Source organism: Cetorhinus maximus, chromosome 9 (genome assembly GCF_964194155.1).
Source record: "Cetorhinus maximus chromosome 9, sCetMax3.hap1.1, whole genome shotgun sequence".
Lineage (NCBI taxonomy): Eukaryota > Metazoa > Chordata > Chondrichthyes > Lamniformes > Cetorhinidae > Cetorhinus > Cetorhinus maximus.
In genome coordinates, this window is record NC_135887.1 from 41395312 (window position 1) to 41416127 (window position 20816).

The following is a 20816-nucleotide window of genomic DNA, read 5'->3' on the forward strand; positions in this document are numbered from 1 at the left end:
TTTTCCCTCTGTGAAAAGCCTGAGGACATTCTCCTACAAATACATGTTACTGTTGTGAACTTGGGGTAACAGTGCTGGGGATTGTAACAGGGTTAATTTTACATCTTTTACTGGGCAAAATGCATGTTAATCAAGAAACCAATTTCAAGGGCCAAATCAATTTAAAACTGTATAAAGTCAGAACCAGACTTCAACCTGAATTTGATTTAGGTAAAAGATGCAATGTTATGACCTAGTTTTTAAAGCCCAGCATATCTGAAACAATTATTTGTTGTAAAAAAGATATATTTTTCAATTAGCATAACATATTCAAATAATTATTGAATATATGTGTATTCTTTGCTTTCCAAAGTGTAAGCGGGCTGCCTGCAAAGCGAGGGTTGGGTTGGGTGGCCGGGATAGGGATGGGGCGGAGAGGTGGGTGGTGGGCAGCGGGGGCGGTGGGGGTGGGGGGGTGGGGGGGGTGGTGGGGGAGGTGTTGCGGGAGGAAGATAATTTTGTAGTCAGATGAAAGAAATAGCCCAGATTACTGTTGTCACAGGTCTAGGACTAGTATTTAACACAACAGCCATTACATGTGTTACATATTAAATAGGTGAGGCAACATAAAGGCACACTATCATTTCAAAAGCATTTCTCCTTTTACGCTGCATACTGTGATTGCTCTTTGGCTTATCAAACCTTTCCATCAAGACAATGCCCTTTGTACCATTTTGTAGATATATAACATTTGCTCTTCTAAAAGCAACTTGCGTGGATTATTAACAAGAAAATGGTTACAGTGATGGTACAGCTGCCATCCAAAAATCCAGCTTTACATTGAAGCTGAGGATGAAAGAAAATAAATATTATCATAACCTTATAATCAAATGCAATTTCTGGAAGGTGGCAGGAGAACTTATTTATCAAATTGGAATTAATTATAAAAATAAAATTTGTATTGGTCCCATTGGGTTTGGAATGCATTAAACATTATTAATTTGAAAATATAGAACTGCAATTAAGACAGATGTATTCAATATTAGGCTGCTGTGACGATCAGATTTCAACGTGTTTACAGGCTTTGGTTGTCAATTATCAAATTGTAGTGATCTGTGTCCAACCTGCCATTGGGATTCAGCAGTGTGTGCCCCATGATGTCAAGGCAGTGGCACATATTGACAGCCTCCCTGCATATCAGAGTTTCTCCAGTCGACAGGTTGGCGTTTGTATACCTTTCTTTAATTGCAGTCAACAGGAATTAGATTAGGAACAATAGCAACCCAATTGCTTAACTCTGCCAGCAGCATCTGAGTTGGAGTTCTGTGTGTTTGAAACACTGACAGAGATTTGAAGGCATAATCAAAGGGACTGGGGACTCCACCTGCCACATTCACTTTGTATCATGCAGAAGTGAAGGCACTTAGAGCATTATTTTCATGCAATTAGGGATGCAGCAGCTTATCATTTAAAAATAAATGTTCTTCAATCGACTGTACTTCCAGCTAAGTAAATAGGGGCTAAATAGTCATCTTGGTGCAATGTTTAAAGGCTGTTTGAGATTATTTTGTCCCTGTTGTTTCAGTAATTCACAGTTTGAGACTATTCCATGATCATTGTCAATGTCACTATATGTTTGGTTGTTATGAGATGCACTTGGAGCCGATTGGATCCAACATGCCTGCTTTCCCCTTCTTCCTACGCGAATAACAAGAACAAATTGCATTCATACAGCACCTTTAGAATAGTAACAGGTCCCAAGATGCTTCACAGGAGTGTAATCTAGCAGAAACTGACTCTGATCTAAAGAAGGCAATATTAGGAGAGATGACCAAATGCTTGGTCAAAGAGGTAGTTTTAAGTAACATCGCAAAGGTGGAGAGAGAAGTAGAGAGGCAGTCAAGCTTAGCATTGGAATTCCAGACTCAGGGACCTAGATAGCTGAAGGCACAATCCACAGTGGTCCAGTAAAGGAAGTGGAGAATTCACATTCCAGAGTTGGAAGAACACAGTGTTTCAGGAGAGCTGTTGGGCTGGAAGATGTTACAGCAATAGGGAGAGTTGCCAGCATGGAGTGATTTCAACACAAGGATGAAGATTTTAAAATTGAGGAGTTTGTGAATTGTGATCCAACGTAAGTTTACAGACTCAGGCGTGACTGGTGAACGGGCCTTGGCATAGAGGGTAGGATTCAGTTAGGTGGCGGATCACTGGCCATTATTCACACAGCCCGATTTTCCTCCTTTAGCACCCTCATTAACGTTGAATTCTGTTCTGTAATTTATATCTTCATTCTTCCCTCTCCACCGTGAAGAAGAGGACGACCTGCCTATTGGAGAATTGAATAAACTTTTTTCTCAAAGTTATAATGCCTCACACTGAACCCCTGACCATTCAATTGCAGTGTGAATCTTGGTCCTCTATCTACCATCTATGATATTTGGTTCTACTCAGTAATGCTTAATTTATATGTAATTAAATGTGTCATTCATCCCGGAAATCGGAAATCAGGTCACACTGAGTCAATGGGATCAGACAAGTTAAAATGAAGAGTGGCAGCACCATGTTCGACATATCGTAGATTGTGACAAATTAAAACTCAAAGTAGTGGAAGACTGGGATTTTCTAATCTGTGCTTTCCGGCCCACAGATTTTGGCTTATTCATCTTAATGAGTGGAAATTCGAGGCAGGACAATGTGGAATTGGAAAATCTCCTTCAATATATGTATATTAATGACCCAGGCCTGGGTATACAGGGAAGATCACATGAAACTCAGAAATGTAGTAAACAGTGAGACTTCAGGTGGATACAGACAGGCAGGTGAAATGGGCAGGCACATGGCAAATAAAATTTAATGCAAAGAAGCATGAATGATTCATTTTAGTAGGAAGAATGAGGTGATACTCACTCACTCACTTTTCCAGAGCCGCTTCATTCAATTCAGGGTCGAAGGGAGTCGGAGCCTATCCCCATAGGCAATGGGCACGAGGCAGGGTACACCCAGGGTCATCACAGAGCACACACACTCACACGCACACTGGGGGACAATTTACCATAGCCAATCCAGCACATCTTTGGATGCTGGGGGGAAACCAAAGCAACCAGTTAATTGGCCAGCTAGCATGAAATCGCAGGCAGCAGTCCATTCCCTGGCTGCTCCCAGACCTTCTGATTGTGCCCGCACGGTGACCTAAAAATCCTGCCCCCAAGGCCAGGATTGAACCTGGGTCCCAGGAGCTGTGAGGCTGCAGCATTAACCACTGTGCCACCCAATGAGGTGACGCAATTTAAATGAAATGTTTCAATTACAAAAAGGGTACAGGAGTATTAAGACCTGAGAATATACGAACACAAATATTGAAGGTGGCAGGTCAAATTTAGAGGTTGTTGGAAAGGCATTTGGGATCCTTGGCTTTATAAATAAAGGGAGGGATTGAATTTTCTTCTGGGTGCAAAGGTGCATTCCGATGCGCAAATGGCTACACTTTGATTTTTTTTTTGAGGAAATCTAATTTTCCTCTCCTTTTCCAACCCCATGCAATCTTCCACTGGCATTTTCTCATGTCAGGAATGTCTAGTGTACAAAACGCACAGCTGTTCCATTATGAATGCTTGCCTGGGTTTCAAAACCTTAGGGCAGAACTGTCTGGTTCTACTGGCGGCGGGCGTGAGTGGACAATATAGTAAGAAGGCCAAAAATCAGTGTCACACCATCGTGAAACCAGTTTGCAATCGTCCGCTGCACTCATCAATGGCAGGCTGCGATTCCTGCCGTCAGGAACCTAATTTCAATACTTTAGCATCTCATTATAAGCCCTGCTCACTGGAATCATTCCCCCCATACTGGATCATCCGGGCACGTCAGCATGTTTGCACTCCGAAGTGTTTCACAACTGTACTTAAGCAAAGTGCATCTGGTGAGCTGCAATTTGCTCGGAACTTAGAAGTTTGTTTGCCCACCTTGCTTCAGGCAGCACTCATGGTCATCAGCGCCAGGCTTTGCAGGCCACACCACATCATTTTTAGGGGGGGGGCTCACAGGCAGGTTTCTACCTATCAGACCAGCCGTAAAGTGGGGGTGGCTTTTCAAGGGCTGCAGGGCTTGGGCTTACTTCGGGAAGGGGGAGAAGTGGCCTCAGACAAGGGAAGAGGCTGCAGGGCGAGGGCTATACTGGGGAAAGGGGTGAGTGGGGGCACATGCTGCTCTGTGCAAGTGGTCTCAAGATGGCAAGGGCTGAGAAGGCAGTCTCCAGAGGAGATGAGGCCAGATGGAGATGTGAGGGTGTGTGTGAGAGAGTGAATGGTGATGTCCCTTGAGCTGGCAGTGAGTGAGATGCCAGTGAATGTGTGTTGGCCTTGTGTGTGAGTTTAAAGTGATGAGATGCTTGCTTTATCCTGGTGGCACGGATGAGATCATTCATCCTCTTTCTGCATTGGATGGCCAACCTCTTCTGTGCAACATTGGCACTGACCACCACTGCCAGTGCCTCCCAAGCCAGAGTGGTGAGATTGCTGGACCTCCTGCAGCCAGAGCTGGGGTTGAGGACATCATGGCAGGCCTCTAAAAGGCATTCCAGTGATGAGTCACTGAGCTCTTTGCTATCGGGGCCACACCTTCACTGGAGTAGTCCTGGGCTGCAAGCATTAAGAACTGTGTGTGTGGCTGTGGTTTAGATATGGCACCCGGAGTGAGGAAACAGTGAGGTAACAGCGTGGGAGGCAATTCAGAGGCTGCCCGTCAGTAAGACGGAGTGTTTCCTGTGGCTGCATAATTAATGAGTGGGAAGCAGGCAATATGGTGTGAAAACCTGCCATTACGGGTTTTTCACACCCGGTACTGCGCTTAATGCAAATCTGGGATGATTTTGTCTTGTTGATCCAAAAGCTATTGAAGCTTTTACAAGCTATCATAGCAGAATATGTCTTTGATGTGTTTCTTGTTTGTTTCCAAACCTAATAAACTTTTTCCTTTAGATTATTTGGTCCAGTATCAATGATAGTGAGTTTGAATTGAAGATTTTCTTAGGTTGTTAGAGGTATGGTGTGGCATGGGGAATGTGAGAGGATGTGGGGTGGCATGGGGAATGTGAGGGGACATGGGGTGGCAGGGGGAATGTGAGGGGACATGGGGTGGCAGGGGGAATGTGAGGGGACATGGGGTGGCAGGGGGAATGTGAGAGGACATGGGGTGGTAGGGTGAATGTGAGGGGACATGGGGTGGCAGGGGGAATGTGAGGGAACATGGGGTGGCAGGGGGAATGTGAGGGGATGTGGGTGGCATGGGGAATGTGAGGGGATGTGGTGTAGCATGGGGAATGTGAGGGGACATGGGGTGGCAGGGGGAATGTGAGGGGACATGGGGTGGCAGGGGCAATGTGAGGGGATATGGTGTAGCATGGGGAATGTGAGGGGATGTGGGGTGGCAGGGGCAATGTGAGGGAATGTCGTGCGGCATGGGGAATGTGAGGTGATGTGGGGTGGCATGGGGAATGTGAGGGGACATGGGGTGGCAGGGGCAATGTGAGGGGATGTGGTGTAGCATGGGGAATGTGAGGGGATGTGGGGTGGCATGGAGAATGTGAGGGAACATGGGGTGGCAGGGGGAATGTGAAGGGATGTGGGGTGGCATGAGGGAATGTGAGGAGGCATAGGGTGGCATGGGGGTGGGTGGTGGTTGAGGGGTCAAGTTTAGTGGGCCTTTGAATGACGTTGGGAGCTGGGCTATTGTGTTGAGGAACTAAGGTGGGCCTTCTAACTGGCCCGCCTCCGCACCCACACGCTTCACCCACTCCATTGCGGCTCCCAAAATATACTGTGCAGGCGATCCCTGTGTAAAAAGACGCAAATTCCTCAAAGTCAGATATGAGTTGGGTGTGCGTTTTGTAAGTCATGAACGTGCGCAGGTCAGGTCTTCTGCCTATAGTGTACAAATGCAAGGAAGCTGTGCTAACCACTTATTAAACACTGGTTAGGCCTCAGCTGGAGTATTGTGCCCAATTCTGGGCACCACACTTTAGGAAAAATGTCAAGGCCATAAAGAAGGTGCAGAGGAAATTCTAATGGATAATGGTATCTGGGAATCAAGACTTCAGTGTTATTTTAACTCCACACGATGATGTCCTTTTGTTTCTCTTTTTCTTTAAATGTTATGATAACAGTTTCGTAGAATTATAGAATGATACAGCATAGCTGGAGGCTCTGTGCCAGTTCTTCGAAAGAGCTATTCAATTAGTCCCATTCCTCTTTCCTCATAGGCCTGCAGAGACGTGAGAAACTAAATAAGAGAAACTAAATAAGAGAAACTAAAGGGGAGATTTGATTGAAGCATTCAAAATCACAAAGAGTTTTGACAGAGAAAATAAAGGGAAACCGTTTCCAGTGGCAGAAGGGTCAATAATCAGAGGATACAGATTTAATTGTAATTGGTAAAAGAATGAGAGACAACATGAGGCAAAGAAAGAATGCCCACTGTGTTGTGATGATCTGGAATGCAGTGCCTGAAAGGGTAGTGGAAGAAGATTCAACAGTCATTTTCAAAAGGGAATTGAATAAATATTTGAAGTGGAAAAATTTTCAGGACTATGAGGAAAGAGCAGAGGAGTGGAACTAATTGGAAAGCTCTTTCAAAGGACTGGTACGTATCCTCCTTATACACTGCACCATTGTATGAAACTGTTATCATAACAATTAAAGGGAAAAGGGAACGGAAGGACATCATTGTGTCGAGTTAAAAAAAAGTGGATAAAATTTTTCTTTAAGTCTCACTGCATTGGCCGCTGTGCAACTTTCAGAAAAGTAAATAAATAAAAGAATCCATCCTCTCGGTTGTGAAAAATAATATAGAGTTCTGTGTGTTTGGAACACCATTTAAGCAACTAAAGTATCTTGGCATTGAGCTCACATCAAGGGGCTGCTGATCAGCCTGATAGTTCATGATCATTTCTATATTTTTGTGGCACTCTTAGTGTCTAATACACATAATATGCTGGAAATGCTGCAGGGCTTTGAATGCCAGCCAGAGAGTCCTGCCTGAAGAATGATCCACAGGAGGCAAGTAAACATGACAAGCAGAAAGCAACCCTGGAGAAATATTTAAGTATTTACAGCTGACCTCTAATTGCATTATGCCCCATATGCTGCATAGGTTCCACAATCTGCAAGTCCCTCCCTCAACATTTCCACCACTCCACCTCCCTCTCTTTCTATACGGCAAGTTGTTGCTTTGTTGTTCCCTAATACAAATACAACTTGCGATTTAAATAAGATTTACACACTGTTGGTTCACAGGCTGTCAGCAAGCGTCCATTAAACTATGACCAACTACAGCTTTGGAGGCTCTTTGATGCTGATGGACTAAATTAGGAAGATGTTTCTGTGCACTCGGTGCTTCCTAGCCACATTATAGCGTGCTGAGCTCATTGCGAATAGGCTTTGCATTATTCACCCCATTTCTATCAGTAAAGTGGACAATTGTTTACTTGATAAGCAGTCTTAGCAATTCTCTTGTCAAAAGACAAGCAGTCTGATAATAATAATAATAATAATAATAATAATAATAATAAAAGGGAAATCACTGAAATAGTAGAATGATAGGAGTTTGAATTGGCCAAACTGACCTATTAATCTTTGGAACTAACCAATGAGGGCATATTTATTTTTCTGGCTTACTTTAGTAATTGTGATTTCATTTAGTGTGTAATGTACCTTTAAGAATATTACTTGTTAAGGAAGATCACATGGTTGTCAGTAACCAATAGGAGAGTAGCACGGACTACTTCCGCAGTCAGTGTAGAGATAGAGTTGAAGTTGAAAGCACACGTGTAGTTGCTGCTGAGTATATTGTAAATAAACTTAATGTTTCCACCCAAGAAGTGTCTGCAGATCAACTCTATCATTAATAGCACAACTCGGTCATCCTGCAACACTTGCAAATAATTAATTCTGCTCTGAAAGGATTGAGTTGGTATCATCATTTTCTATGTTGCTTGTGTACATATTTTGCTCAATGGTTAATATGTTTATACAGATCTCGAATCTCATTCTGGTACAAGCTCAGTGTAACACTGATGTAGATTATTAAATGCAATTATGCAGGCATAAAGTGCAGAATGAGCAACTGTCCTTCAATCCACTCCTCTAAATCCCTCCATTTCTAAAACATATGGAGAACGGTCTCAATCCAATATTAGGCCAATCAGGGACCTAAAGGAGTCACAATACTATCACAATAGCCGATGGTTTTTTTATTATGACTGTTACGGTATTATATACTGCCAAGTTTGAATATTCATGCTTTGAGATATTACTAGTGCTGCACACTGACTGGCTCATAAAATTCTGTGGGACTTGTCCAAATCTCTAGTCACAACTTTAGCAGAAACTCGACAGAACGAGAGTATAAACAACATAAATAGCCATCTTCAGCCATTTGTACTGTCTTCATGGGCTCTGCCAAACTCCTATCAACATTGTTGAGGGAGTGGGATTGGCACAACTCTCATGGAAATTTGGCTCACTGACCTTCCAGGTATTCTTTGTTCTCACAATACAGCTGCAAGGGAGGCCAAATCGAAGCTGAAAATCTCTCTCATCGCTTATATGAGAAAGTTCTGCTCATCTGTACAGCTCCTACCTTCAGATAAAATGAATTTGCATTTATGTACTTCCAGGTGTGTTACGGACAGGAGGGTGGTTTATTTAAAGCAGTCTGATTTCTTCTCTCATCACCCATCCGTAAACAGAAAGGTGTTTTTGATTTGCCCCTTTATCTGTGGTGGCATATTTTTCCACCCCCTCAGCTTTGGTGTGATCTAATTCTCTATTAATAACCCCACAACAAACTCGAGAAAGGATGAACACACTTTATGCCTGCATAATTGCATTTAATAATCTACATCAATGTTAATGGTACAAACACTGAGCTTGTACTGGAATGAGATTCAAGATCTGTATCAACATATTAAACATTGAGCAAAGTATGTACACAAGCAACAAAGAAAACAATGATATCAACTCAAGCCTCCACTGCTCTCTGTGGCAGAAAATTCAAAAGACTAACAACCTCTGAGAAGAAAAATCTAGTGAACATTCTCAGAACTGCCTCCAATCCAAGTATATCCCTCCTTAAATAAAGAGACCAAAACTGTATACAGGACACCAGGTGTGATCTCACAATGCCCTGCACAGTTGGAGCAAGACTTTCTTACTTTATACTCCTTCCCTTTGCAATAAAGGCTAACATTTCATTTGTCTTCCTAGTCACTTGTTGTACCTGCAATGGTAACTATTTGTGATTCATGTATGAGAGCACCCAGATCTCTGTGCACCACAGCATTCTGCCTTGGCTCTCCGTTTAAATAATATTCTGCTCTTCTGATCCTCTTGCCAAAGTGGATAACCTCAAATTTTCCCACATTATACTCCATCTGCTAAATAGTTTGACCACTTTATCCACTCTGCATGTTACATGCTCCAAGCACCCTAATACATTTGTCTGCTTCAAATAGTGCTATGGGATCGCTTATGTCCACATCAGTTAGGCACAGTTAGGCATGTCTCTGACCTAACATATCATGTAAAAGACCTGAAAGATCTAAACACCCCCACAATACTGAACGTAAGTGCCAGCCTAGCCCTGGAGCGAACCTTGGACACACAACCTTCTGACCCAAAGGTGCTAGTGCAACTGTTGAGCCAAGCTGATTCCTCAGAATCAAACTGTAAACTAAATATCTGCTGCTTAACAATCCATTAATGTCAATCAACAGTACCCAGGCCGAGATTTCGACAGAATTGAAATGACTCCGGGGCTGTTTAAAAGCGGTGGTCAGGACTCAATTCTGGGATTTTGCCTGTTTGACTGTGAACCCAGACCAATAAAAGCATTAGTTCCGCAAGGGGTTCTGTTTTGAAAACTGAAGTAAATTGTTCACTTTGCTTGATTGACAACTTTAAGTGGTTATAATAAGTTCTTCTTTCTGTGATCTCTTTTATCAATGTCTCAATGTTTATTTGGACAAGATTAGGAGGTGTGAAGTGCTTGAAGCCCCTACTATTGATACTTTAATGGTCTGTCTGATTGCTGCTTCTATAGGGTTATAGGAAGAACAGTTTATTTTCAAAAGAAGATTTGTGAATGGGTGTTTTTTTTCTCTTACCAGTTCCACACATTCCATTGTTACTGTATAGCTCATTGGCTATATACATAGTGCATGCTGGATGAATCAGCATGGAAGGGGTATGAGTTGGAATTTAGTTGCATGGAGTATATAAGGGCACATGTTGTGGGTGGTTGAGGGGCATGAGTTGGCATTAAGTTGGCATGAAGAGCATAAGGGGTCATGGAGGATGGCTTGGGGTCATGATTTGGCATTGAATTGATATGGAATGTACAAGGGGCCATGGGATGCTTGGGGTATGAGTTAACATTGAGTTGGCATGAGTTGGCATGAAAGTATAAGGGCTAAGAGAACATAAGGGATGTGGGGGGCTGCAGGTAAGTGAGGGGGTGTGAGGGGGGCGAGGGCTAGAGGACCTAAAAACTTCTAACACAACTGTTGAGGTGAGCTTTCTAACCAGCCTTCTCAATACTCACCTACATTTATGGTCTCTGGCACTCTGCTTCTGAGGTTGGCAGGCCCGATTCTATCCCTTACCCACCTCCCCAGAGCAAAACCTGTGTGTATCTGTGTACTTTTTACCGTGTTGGGTCCGGCAAGGCAGGAAATTTCCTGGCTCGAGCTACCCGCTTCAGTAACCAAAATCCGGTCCCCAGTTTCTGAATTGCACATCTATCCAAAACATTCTGGATAATGAAGCTTCACAGTCCAGATAGTGACTGCTTACTGCAGCAATCAGTCGAATTTGCTGAGCACTTAGCCCACTTTAACAGAATAAAATCAATAATAAAACTGACGTCTTATTCAAGCATCATTAAAGAGCCTGGGATATGGATAGATGCTGTGTTTTGCCCACCATCAATGTGCTTTGGGCCAGGAATTTACTTTGGTCGGGTGGGCTGAGCGGGAGCGGATCTGGCCACCACTCGCAATCGGCTCTGCACCGCGATTTCACACAGGCGGGCCAATTAAGGCCTGCCCAGCTTGGATCGCGGGCAGCCGTGCTGAGCGCTGCCTGTGCGGGCAGGGGCAGGAGGGAGAGCTGGGCCTAGTGCGCAGGCTGCGCATGCATGTGAAAGAGCACTTCAATCTCTCTGAGACACGGAGCTGCCTCAGGGAGATTGGAGCGCTTTTTAAGAAAATAAATACAGATATGAAAAATTTAATGAAACATGTCCCATCTCATTTAACTGTGTCACATGAGATGGGTGGGACATGTTTTTATTTTGAAAATAACGGTTTTATTTAAGTGGTATTTGCTTTAGGAAACCTCATCCCGTTCGTGGATGAGGTTTCCTAAAAAACGTAAAGGCCGCTTGGCCTTTTCGCCTGCCCGCCAACCGTGCGGTTGGAGGGGTAGCGTAAAGTTCAACTTAATTACCTACTTAATGGCCTTAATAGGCCTTTCAATTATCGGCAGGCGCACAGCCGACCCCAGCCCGTGTCCGCCGAATGAAATATCGCACAAGTTAGCAACAATATCGGGACACACGCCCGACGTTATCGCGCGTCATTTTACGTTCCAGCGTGTCGGGCGCGCGCCCACACGTCGAATGTAAAATTCTGCCCTTGATGTTTTAATGAGCAAATTACTGCACAGATATTAAGCACTGCTCTTTCAAGGAATACTGCAGGCTCTGATTAATGAATTCTGATTGCACAAAATGATCCCTTGGTAAGAGATGGTTTGTGTTGATTTATTTTATCCCAACATCTGAACTGCAGTGAAAACTCACAATTTATACTTGCAGGCACTGACAGCCAGTCATCATAAAGCACATATCTTTGGTTTACCGTGTGACTTTGTAATTTCAAGTCACTTGCTGCCTAAAGTCATCTGTTACATATAGAAATTGCAGCTGAGGGAGAGAATCTGGAAAACGTCCAGGGAAGAACAATGAAAGTTTGAAATCCACTCACATCCAAAATGTGCATGTCTCCTTGCTTAGCTGTACCATCAAACCCACAATTCTTCAAGGACTTATGATTAGAATCGTGTTTTGTTAGTCATCTGTCGTAAGGATGATAAGCACTAACCCCTCGCCAATTGTAGGGCCATTCTTCTTTAATTAAACAATAGTCAGCAACATTCTATGAGGAGTAATTTTTTTAAGGTCATTGAAGCCTGTCTCAGAGAAGATTCAAATGTTGATGGATACAATGAGTCATACCGAGCGTGTTGCTTATCCTTAGAGTTAAAGATAAGGGTATGTTGGCCAGGGGCTGCAGCCGAACTGCTGAGACAGGCAAAAGCAACTTTTGACCTGAAGTAACCTGAGTCCAGTCACTGGCCTGAGTTGGCTGGAACCAGTTTGAAGTAGCTGAGTTTCTTGAAAAACAAAGGGAATGTGATAAGACACAAGTCCTTATTTAGAAAAGGAGTAATGAGGTAATGCTACCTAAGTCCTTGGGGCAGAGCCAATGAGAAGATGCCACAGACTAGGCAAGCAAGCCTAAACCAACGGGAGAGAGACACCACAGCTTAAAGAGATAAGATTCAGTATAAGAGTGGAGAATCTCGGGTGTGGTGCCAGCAAGAACTCCAGAGACCAACCATCGCAGAAGCGGAAGAACCTACGTCAGCAACGTAGAGACGACATCGAAAGAGAGAGAGAACGGAATGCCTGGCCAGTGTCAGCTCTCCTTTTCGGGTATTAGCTTTTATATTCTGTGACCACTCAGGGAGTGTCAGAGAAACCTAGTGGGTGTGCGTTTAGATCCTAGTCTTGGGTATAAAACTGTATAACCTGCTGTAAACTGCGTGTCTATATTTAACCAGACGTATAAGTTATATGTAGATGATCTAACGACGTGAATTGAGAGTTAAGAGAGAATTGACCCTTCTCCTCTTTGTACTAAGCTAAAAACCTTTACCGGTGACTTCCAGTCAACAGGTAGATGGTGGTGCAGTGGTAATGTCACTGGACTAGTAACCCAATGGCCAATGGCTCTGGGGCGTGAATGCAAATCTGAATTTAAGTTCAATTAATAAAAAAGATCTGGAATTGAGTCTCAGTAATGGTGATCCTGAAACTATCAACGGTTGGCATTAAAACCCATCAAGTTCACTAATGTCCTTTAGAGAAGGAAATCTGCTGTCCCTTACCTGGTTTGGCCTACATGTAATTCCATACCCACTAATGTGGTTGACTGTTAAATACCCTTTCAATTGGGCTCGCAAGCCTCTCACTTCAAGGGCAATTAGGAATGGGCAACAAATGATGACCTTGCCAGCTATGCCCACATCCCATGAAAGAATAAATTAAAAAAGTTAAAAGAACACACATTCCACAAGAAGTATATGGCTTGTATTATTATTATCACAATCTTTGTATTATTACAGCATTTACTGCGGTGGGTATATTTTATGACCACTTACTGTAAAATTAACAATTACTAAAACTATTCTACTCATACTCCAGACCGCTCATTATAAACCAGGAATGCAGGTTGGCAATATTAAGGGACACTTTTCAATTCCATTTTATGATCCAATATTTTAGTGAAGGTGTTAATCAATTTATAACACTAGGTTATCACTTAAATTAGCAGAGAATGTCCATATGAAGGCAATAAGGATTCATCCATTGGTGTTGCCAAAAGTAAATTTCTCATTGCTATCATCTGGAATTTGTAAAGGGCTGACTGCCCATCGGTGTAAGAAAGTCTTAGATTGATTAATTAATCCGTTTACCAATGAAGTTGGTCAGGGTTTACCTCACAGCAACTGAAGTACTGCACCACTCTGAAGACCAGGGTGAAATAGGTGCAATCATTCCGAAACATGGGGAAACCATTAATGGATTATAAAGCTAAATAATTTTTGAGGGTTAGCTTAAACTTTCCCCCAAAAGCAGCTTTACAAATATAGGACAGAGGGCTTTAGATGAAACCTATTGCACAGTTGAAGGCGTGACATCTATATAAAATAAGGTGATACCATAAGAAGAGAAAAAAATAATCTATACATTTTCAGGCTATAAATACTTTGTGATCTATTGTTTTTCTCTATGTTTATACATTATTAAGGAATACATTTTGAAAGTAAGAATAGGGAGGGGGCAGGTACATTAAATGGCAAAATTTAAAATAGAGCAGGAGAGGCAGCTACCTCAGTCATTAAAGGTGGCAATGGAAGTAGCAAAGAAAGGCTGCCCAAATAGAGTCTTTGGGGATATATTTGTTCATGTAGTGCCTATGCAGACTTACATCGATTCCCTGAGACAGGCAGGGGTGCTATCAGTGTGGCTTGCATTGCTTTCTTCATTGGCATCATTGAAAAACGCAACACTGGCAGTGCAGAATGCAGCCCACAGTGCTGCCTGCCCCTGGGTAATGGAGGTAAGTCCACGTAGCACTATGCGGGTGAATTTCTTTCCTTTTGATTTTGCATTTGGAGGCATAGAATGCACAAATAAATGCAATGAGCTATTGTTGAACTAGCACATACAAGTTAGGCCACAGTTGGAGTACTATGTACAGTTTTAGGCACTCCATTATAAGAAGGATGTTGAAGCAATACAAATGGAGTAATCTACATTCAGAGTATGAGGGGTTAAATTAAGAAGAGAGATTTGAAAAGCAAGGTCTTTGTTCACTGGATCAGAAGAGGCAGGAGTGGTCTAGTAGATTCTTCAAAACTATGAAAGATTATGATGAAGTAAATAGTGTTAGGTTGCTTAATTGTTTGGTAAGAGAGTAATGAGACTTTTAAACAGTCACAAAAAAGTATTAAGGGATTAGTTACAACTATATAACTAATTTCATATAACTATAGTTATAAGAAAAGCTCTTCAAACAAAGAGTGGTTAGAATGGTAGAATTCTCTGTCATGAACCATTGTTGAAGCAGAGTCTATAAATTATTCTAAAAGGGAATTTGCTAGTTGCTGAAAAAGAGGAATATTAAAGTGTATGGGAAGTGAGCAGGAGAGTTGCATTAGTGTAATAGACTAGATAACACTTACAGAGAGAAAAACCAGCAGTAACTTGATGGGCCATATGGCCTGTTTCTATGGTGTGGCATTCCGAATTGTCAACCAATAGGCCACTGGTGCCTTATGAATTTCAACAGCAAGATGAGATTTCATAGAAGGTGGTTAGGTATAGCGCTAATTCACCCGTGTCAATGGACAGCAAGCTTTTCAGTTAAGTAAATCCAAGTCAGATTACAGGCTACAAGGAAAAAATCAACCATCTTAATAGTCCATAATCAGCAATTTCTAAAGATGATATTGACTAACCTTAATCCCTAGTTCTATGTTTTCTCCGCCATAAACATCCATTCCAGGGTCCAACAGGCCGATTTCACCAAAGAACAATCTATTCACCACAAACGAGCATCCAATCATGGCAGGAGTCCTGAAAAAGAGCAAGAGGTGTATTATTCTTTGAGAAAGGGGAGAAAGACTGCCCTAGAAAATGCAGCCTGACATCTGTCTTAAGGTTAGAAGATTTCCTGAAGAAGGTTGTAGTGAAACACCTAGAGATGCATGAAATCATCAGAGCAAGTCAGTAAGGCATTCTGGGTGGAAGTTAATGTTGACAAAACTTTTTGAGAAAATATGAGATTTTGGATGAAGAGTTCATGGACACTGCTTAAATTCCGCAAGACTTTTGATATATTACTGTAGAGAGGTTGGACCATCGCTCAGAAAGGCTCAAAACAGGTGGGTAGTTGGTGAATTGGATTGACGACTGGTTGGAATAAGGAGACAGAATGGTTAGAATGAAGCATTGGAGCGACAGAAAGTGGCTAATGGAGGTCTAAGGATCAGTGCTAAGGTCTTGCTTTCAAGCCATGAACCAATGCTTGTAAAGTGGCTATATGGGTAAAACCATCAATCAAAGGCAAGTTGATCAGATGCAGAGTGACATAAACAGATTGGAAAGTTGGACTTTGTTGGATCCTAGTTACCAGTTTGTTGGGACTTATGGATTCTAGTTGCACACTTGTTGTGGGACGGCCGAGTTGGTGCGATAGACAGAGTTGATCAGCAGGCACTTCTTAGGTGGAACACATTTTGTTTATTTACAATGGTAGTCAGCAGCTATACTTGTGTGCTTTCTCATCAAACCCTATCTCCATACTTCTGACTACTAGCTACAGGCTACTGACTACAGAGATTGCCCATGCTACTCCTCTATTGGTTACATAAGATCATGTGATCTTCCTTTCTAACATCCTTCCAAAGATATACTACATGTTACATAAAACCATAATTACCACATCCCTCCCACTTTACTCGGAAACACATTTTACATTTACAGGTACAATTTTCTCAAAATAGCAAATTAGTTACACATAAGTAATTTACAAATTCAGTCTTTCTTGAGGTTTCCTTATGCGTGTAGAACATCTCAGCTCTACAACTTCAGGTGCTTTGCCAGGAACCTCCTTTTCTGGAGTGTTTGAACATCAGGTTCTTCGCCGGACACCTGAAAATCTGTTTCCTCAACTCTTGCAGGTACAACAGACACATCAGACACATCTTAACTAGGTTGCGTTCCCTCAACAAGAAATGTTGACCCAGTTGTGAGCACTGGTGGAATCACTTCTTGGTGATTTGTTTCTCTCTTCCTTAGATGATCCACATGTCTCTGTATGACTTGGCCTTCTGCCTTCACGTAGAGGTCCTGTCACTGCACTTATTTCACCCGGTCCTCCTCCAAAGTTCTTCACGTATACTGTCTCCCCCACGGTAAATTTCCTGTCACGACTATGCCAGTCATGTCTAGTTTTCTGACTTCCCTGATTCCTTTCCACCTTCCCCCCTAAATGTGGCACTATTAAGCTCAATCTCATCCTGACATGGTGTTTCATCAATAATTCCACAGGTGTGACACCTGTTGTTGTGGGAGGGGTGGTCTTATAATGGAAAATAAAGAATGCTAGCTTGGTTGCTAAGGAATCTCCAGTTAACTTCTTCACGCCTGACTTGAACATTTGAACCGCGCTTTCAGCCAGTCCATTTGCAGAAGGGTGGCACGGTGAAATTTTTACATGAGTGATACCATTGAGGCTGATAAACCGTTGAAACTCGGCACTCATAAGTGTTGTGCTGTTATCAGATATGACCACTTCTGGTAGTCTGTGAATGACAAAACTTTGATGTAGCTCCTCAATTGTAGCAGAAAATGTTGGTGACTTCACCTCGTATATGTTCATCCATTTTCAGTGGGCATCAACAATGAGCTGAAACATTGTTCCCATGGAAGGTCCCACATAGTCAATGTGTAATCATACCCATGGCCTTCCTGGCCACTCCCAAGTGTGAAATGGAGCTGTTGAAGGTAACTTTTGCAATTGCTGACACTGTACACAATTCCTCACTAAGCTCTCTATTTCTCCATCCATTCCAGGCCACCATAGATAGCTGCGTGCTATGGTCTTCATTCGGGAAATTCCTGGAAGTGCACTATGTAGTTAAATTAACGATGGCTTTTTTCCTTTTGGATTCGTCAGATACATGCTCTTGTGACCAACCATGAAGCACTTTTTCTTGTACTTTGGATAAGACTGGGTCTCGACAAAAACAGAATTACCTGGGAAAACTCAGCAGGTCTGGCAGCATCGGCGGAGAAGAAAAAAGTTGACGTTTCGAGTCCTCATGACCCTTCAGCAGAACTGAGTATAGTTAGGAGAGGGGTGAAATATAAGCTGGTTTAAGGCGGGGGGGGGGGGGAGAGAGAAGTTGAAGGGGGGTGTGGTTGTAGGGACAAGCAAGTAGTGATAGGAGCAGATAATCAAAAGGTGTCACAGACAAAAGGAACAAAGGGGTGTTGAAGGTGGTGATATTATCTAAGAAAGTGTGCTAATTAAGAATGGATGGCAGGACACTCAAGGTACAGCTCTAGTGGGGGTGGGGTGGAAAGGCTGACAAGGTATTACAGTTGTAGATTTAAAAATAATGGAAATAGGTGGGAAAAGAAAAATCTATATAAATTATTGAAAAAAACAAAAGGGAAGGGGAAGAAACGGGGTGGGGATGGGGGGGGAGGGAGTTTAGGATCTAAAGTTGTTGAATTCAATATTCAGCCCGGAAGGCTGTGAAGTGCCTAGTCGGAAGATGAGGTCCTGTTCCTCCAGTTTGCGTTGGGCTTCACTGGAACAATGCAGCAAGCCAAGGACAGACATGTGGGCAAGAGAGCAGGGTGGAGTGTTAAAATGGCAAGCGACAGGGAGGTTTGGGTCATTCTTGCGGACAGACCGCAGGTGTTCTGCAAAGCAGTCACCCAGTTTGCATTTAGTCTCTCCAATGTAGAGGAGACCGCATTGGGAGCAACGAATGCAGTAGACTAAGTTAGGGGAAATGCAAGTGAAATGCTGCTTCACTTGAAAGGAGTGTTTGCACCCTTGGACGGTGAGGAGAGAGGAAGTGAAGGAGCAGGTGTTGCATCTTCTGCGTGGGCATGGGGAGGTGCCATAGGTGGGGGTTGAGGAGTAGGGGGTGATGGAGGAGTGGACCAGGGTGTCCCGGAAGGAACGATCCCTATGGAATGCCGCCAGGTGGGGTGAAGGGAAGATGTGTTTGGTGGTGGCATCGTGCTGGAGTTGGCGGAAATGGTGGAGGATGATCCTTTGAATGCGGAGGCTGGTGGGGTGATAAGTGAGGACAAGGGGGACCCTATCATGCTTCTGGGAGGGAGGAGAAGGCGTGAGGGTGGATGCGCGGGAGATGGGCCGGACACGATTGAGGACCCTGTCAACGACCGTGGGTGGAAAACCTCGGTTAAGGAAGAAGGAGGACATGTCAGAGTAACTGTTTTTGAAGGTAGCGTCCTCAGAACAGATGCGACGGAGGCGAAGGAACTGAGAGAATGGGATGGAGTCCTTACAGGAAGCGGGGTGTGAGGAGCTGTAGTCGAGGTAGCTGTGGGAGTCGGTAGGCTTGTAATGGATATTGGTAGACAGTCTATCATCAGAAATTGAGACAGAGAGGTCAAGGAAGGGAAGGGAAGTGTCAGAGATGGACCATGTGAAAATGATGGAGGGGTGGAGATTGGAAGCAAAATTAATAAATTTTTCCAGGTCCCGACGAGAGCATGAAGCAGCACCGAAGTAATCATCGATGTACCGGAGAAAGAGTTGTGGGAGGGGGCCGGAGTAGGACTGGAACAAGGAATGTTCCACATACCCCATAAAGAGACAGGCATAGCTGGGGCCCATGCGGGTACCCATAGCCACACCTTTTATTTGGAGGAAGTGAGAGGAGTTAAAGGAGAAATTGTTCAGTGTGAGAACAAGTTCAGCCAGACGGAGGAGAGTAGTGGTGGATGGGGATTGTTCGGGCCTCTGTTCAAGGAAGAAGCTAAGGGCCCTCAGACCATCCTGGTGGGGGATGGATGTGTAGAGGGATTGGACGTCCATGGTGAAGAGGAAGCGGTTGGGGCCAGGGAACGGGAAATTGTTGATGTGACGTAAGGTGTCAGAGGAATCACGGATGTAGGTGGGAAGGGACTGGACAAGGGGAGAGAGAAGTTAGTCAAGATAACGAGAAATGAGTTCCGTGGGGCAGGAACAGGCTGACACGATCGGTCTGCCGGGACAGTCCTGTTTGTGGATTTTGGGTAGGAGGTAGAAGCGGGTCTCGACTTGTTCAGTCTCTGATTTGTCTAGCACATACCGGCGATGAATCTAAGAAATTTAACAATAAAACGAGTTCTTGAGGAACTGGGACATCCTCATCATTTTCTGGCAAGGGCAAACAACTAAGTGCATTGGCATTTGCAACTTGATTTCCAGATCTATGGATGAAAGTATACTAATATGCTGCCAGGGTCAACGTCCATCTTTGTATTCTTGCTGACGCTATGGGTGGTATAACCTTGCCCTCGCTTAACAATCCTAGCAATGGCCTGTGGTCTGAAATGGTAGTAAAATGACAGCCGTGTACATACTGGTGAAATTTCTTAACGCCAAATATGATTAACAGGCCTTCTTTTTCTATCTGAGTATCCCTTTTCTGCTGTGAGCATTCTTGATACATATTGTATAGGCCGTTCCAAGCCGTTGTCATTCCATGGGAGAGCACTGCTCCCACTCCATAAGGAGATGCGTCACATGTCAACACCAATTCTTTCCTCTGGTCATAACGTACTAATAGGTTGGATGAGTGCAACAATTATTTCGCCTTGTGAAAGTTTCTTCCTGTGGTGCCTGCCAAGGCCAACATCGGTTCTTCTTGAGTAGGTAATGCAGGGGGGGCCAGTTCTGTAGACAAATTGGGTAAGAAGCACCCTTAATAACTGATCATTCCTAAGAATGTTTTGAGCTGGGAGGCATTCTTTGACACAGGTGCCTCTCTTATGGCTCTCACTTTTTCCTCCACCAGGTGGCGTCCCTGTGAATCTACCTTGTGACTCAAATAGATTACCTCCCTCGCTTGAAAAGTGCACTTTTCTTTTTTTAAATGCACTCCAGGCTGCAAGAAACGTTTTAAGGCTTCTTCTAAGTTTGCCAAATGCTCCTTTTCAGCGAGTCCTGTCACCAAAACATCATCTAAATAAACTATAACTTGCAGTAAACTTTCTATTGTTCCCTGGAATATGGCGCAAGCTGAGGAGACGCTGAAAGACAAACAAGTATTGGTACAAACCCTTTGTGGGTATTAATAGTGACAAATTCCCGGGAGCCTTTCCTACCTTTAATTGTTGATAAACATGACTCATATCAAGCTTTATGTAGGCGGGTCCACCAGCCAGCTTGGCATAAATGT

At 43.4% G+C, this 20816-nt stretch overlaps 1 protein-coding gene across 1 annotated transcript in view; it reads right to left on the reverse strand.

Annotated features, from left to right (window-relative positions):
* Positions 1-20816, reverse strand: part of LOC144684600 (polypeptide N-acetylgalactosaminyltransferase 17-like) — a 500196-nt gene that overhangs the window by 161626 nt on the left and 317754 nt on the right. Inside the window, exon 6 of the mRNA XM_078548594.1 lies at positions 15342-15459. Coding sequence (XP_078404720.1) covers positions 15342-15459 — 118 coding nt within the window. The remainder of the gene's footprint in view (positions 1-15341; positions 15460-20816) is intronic.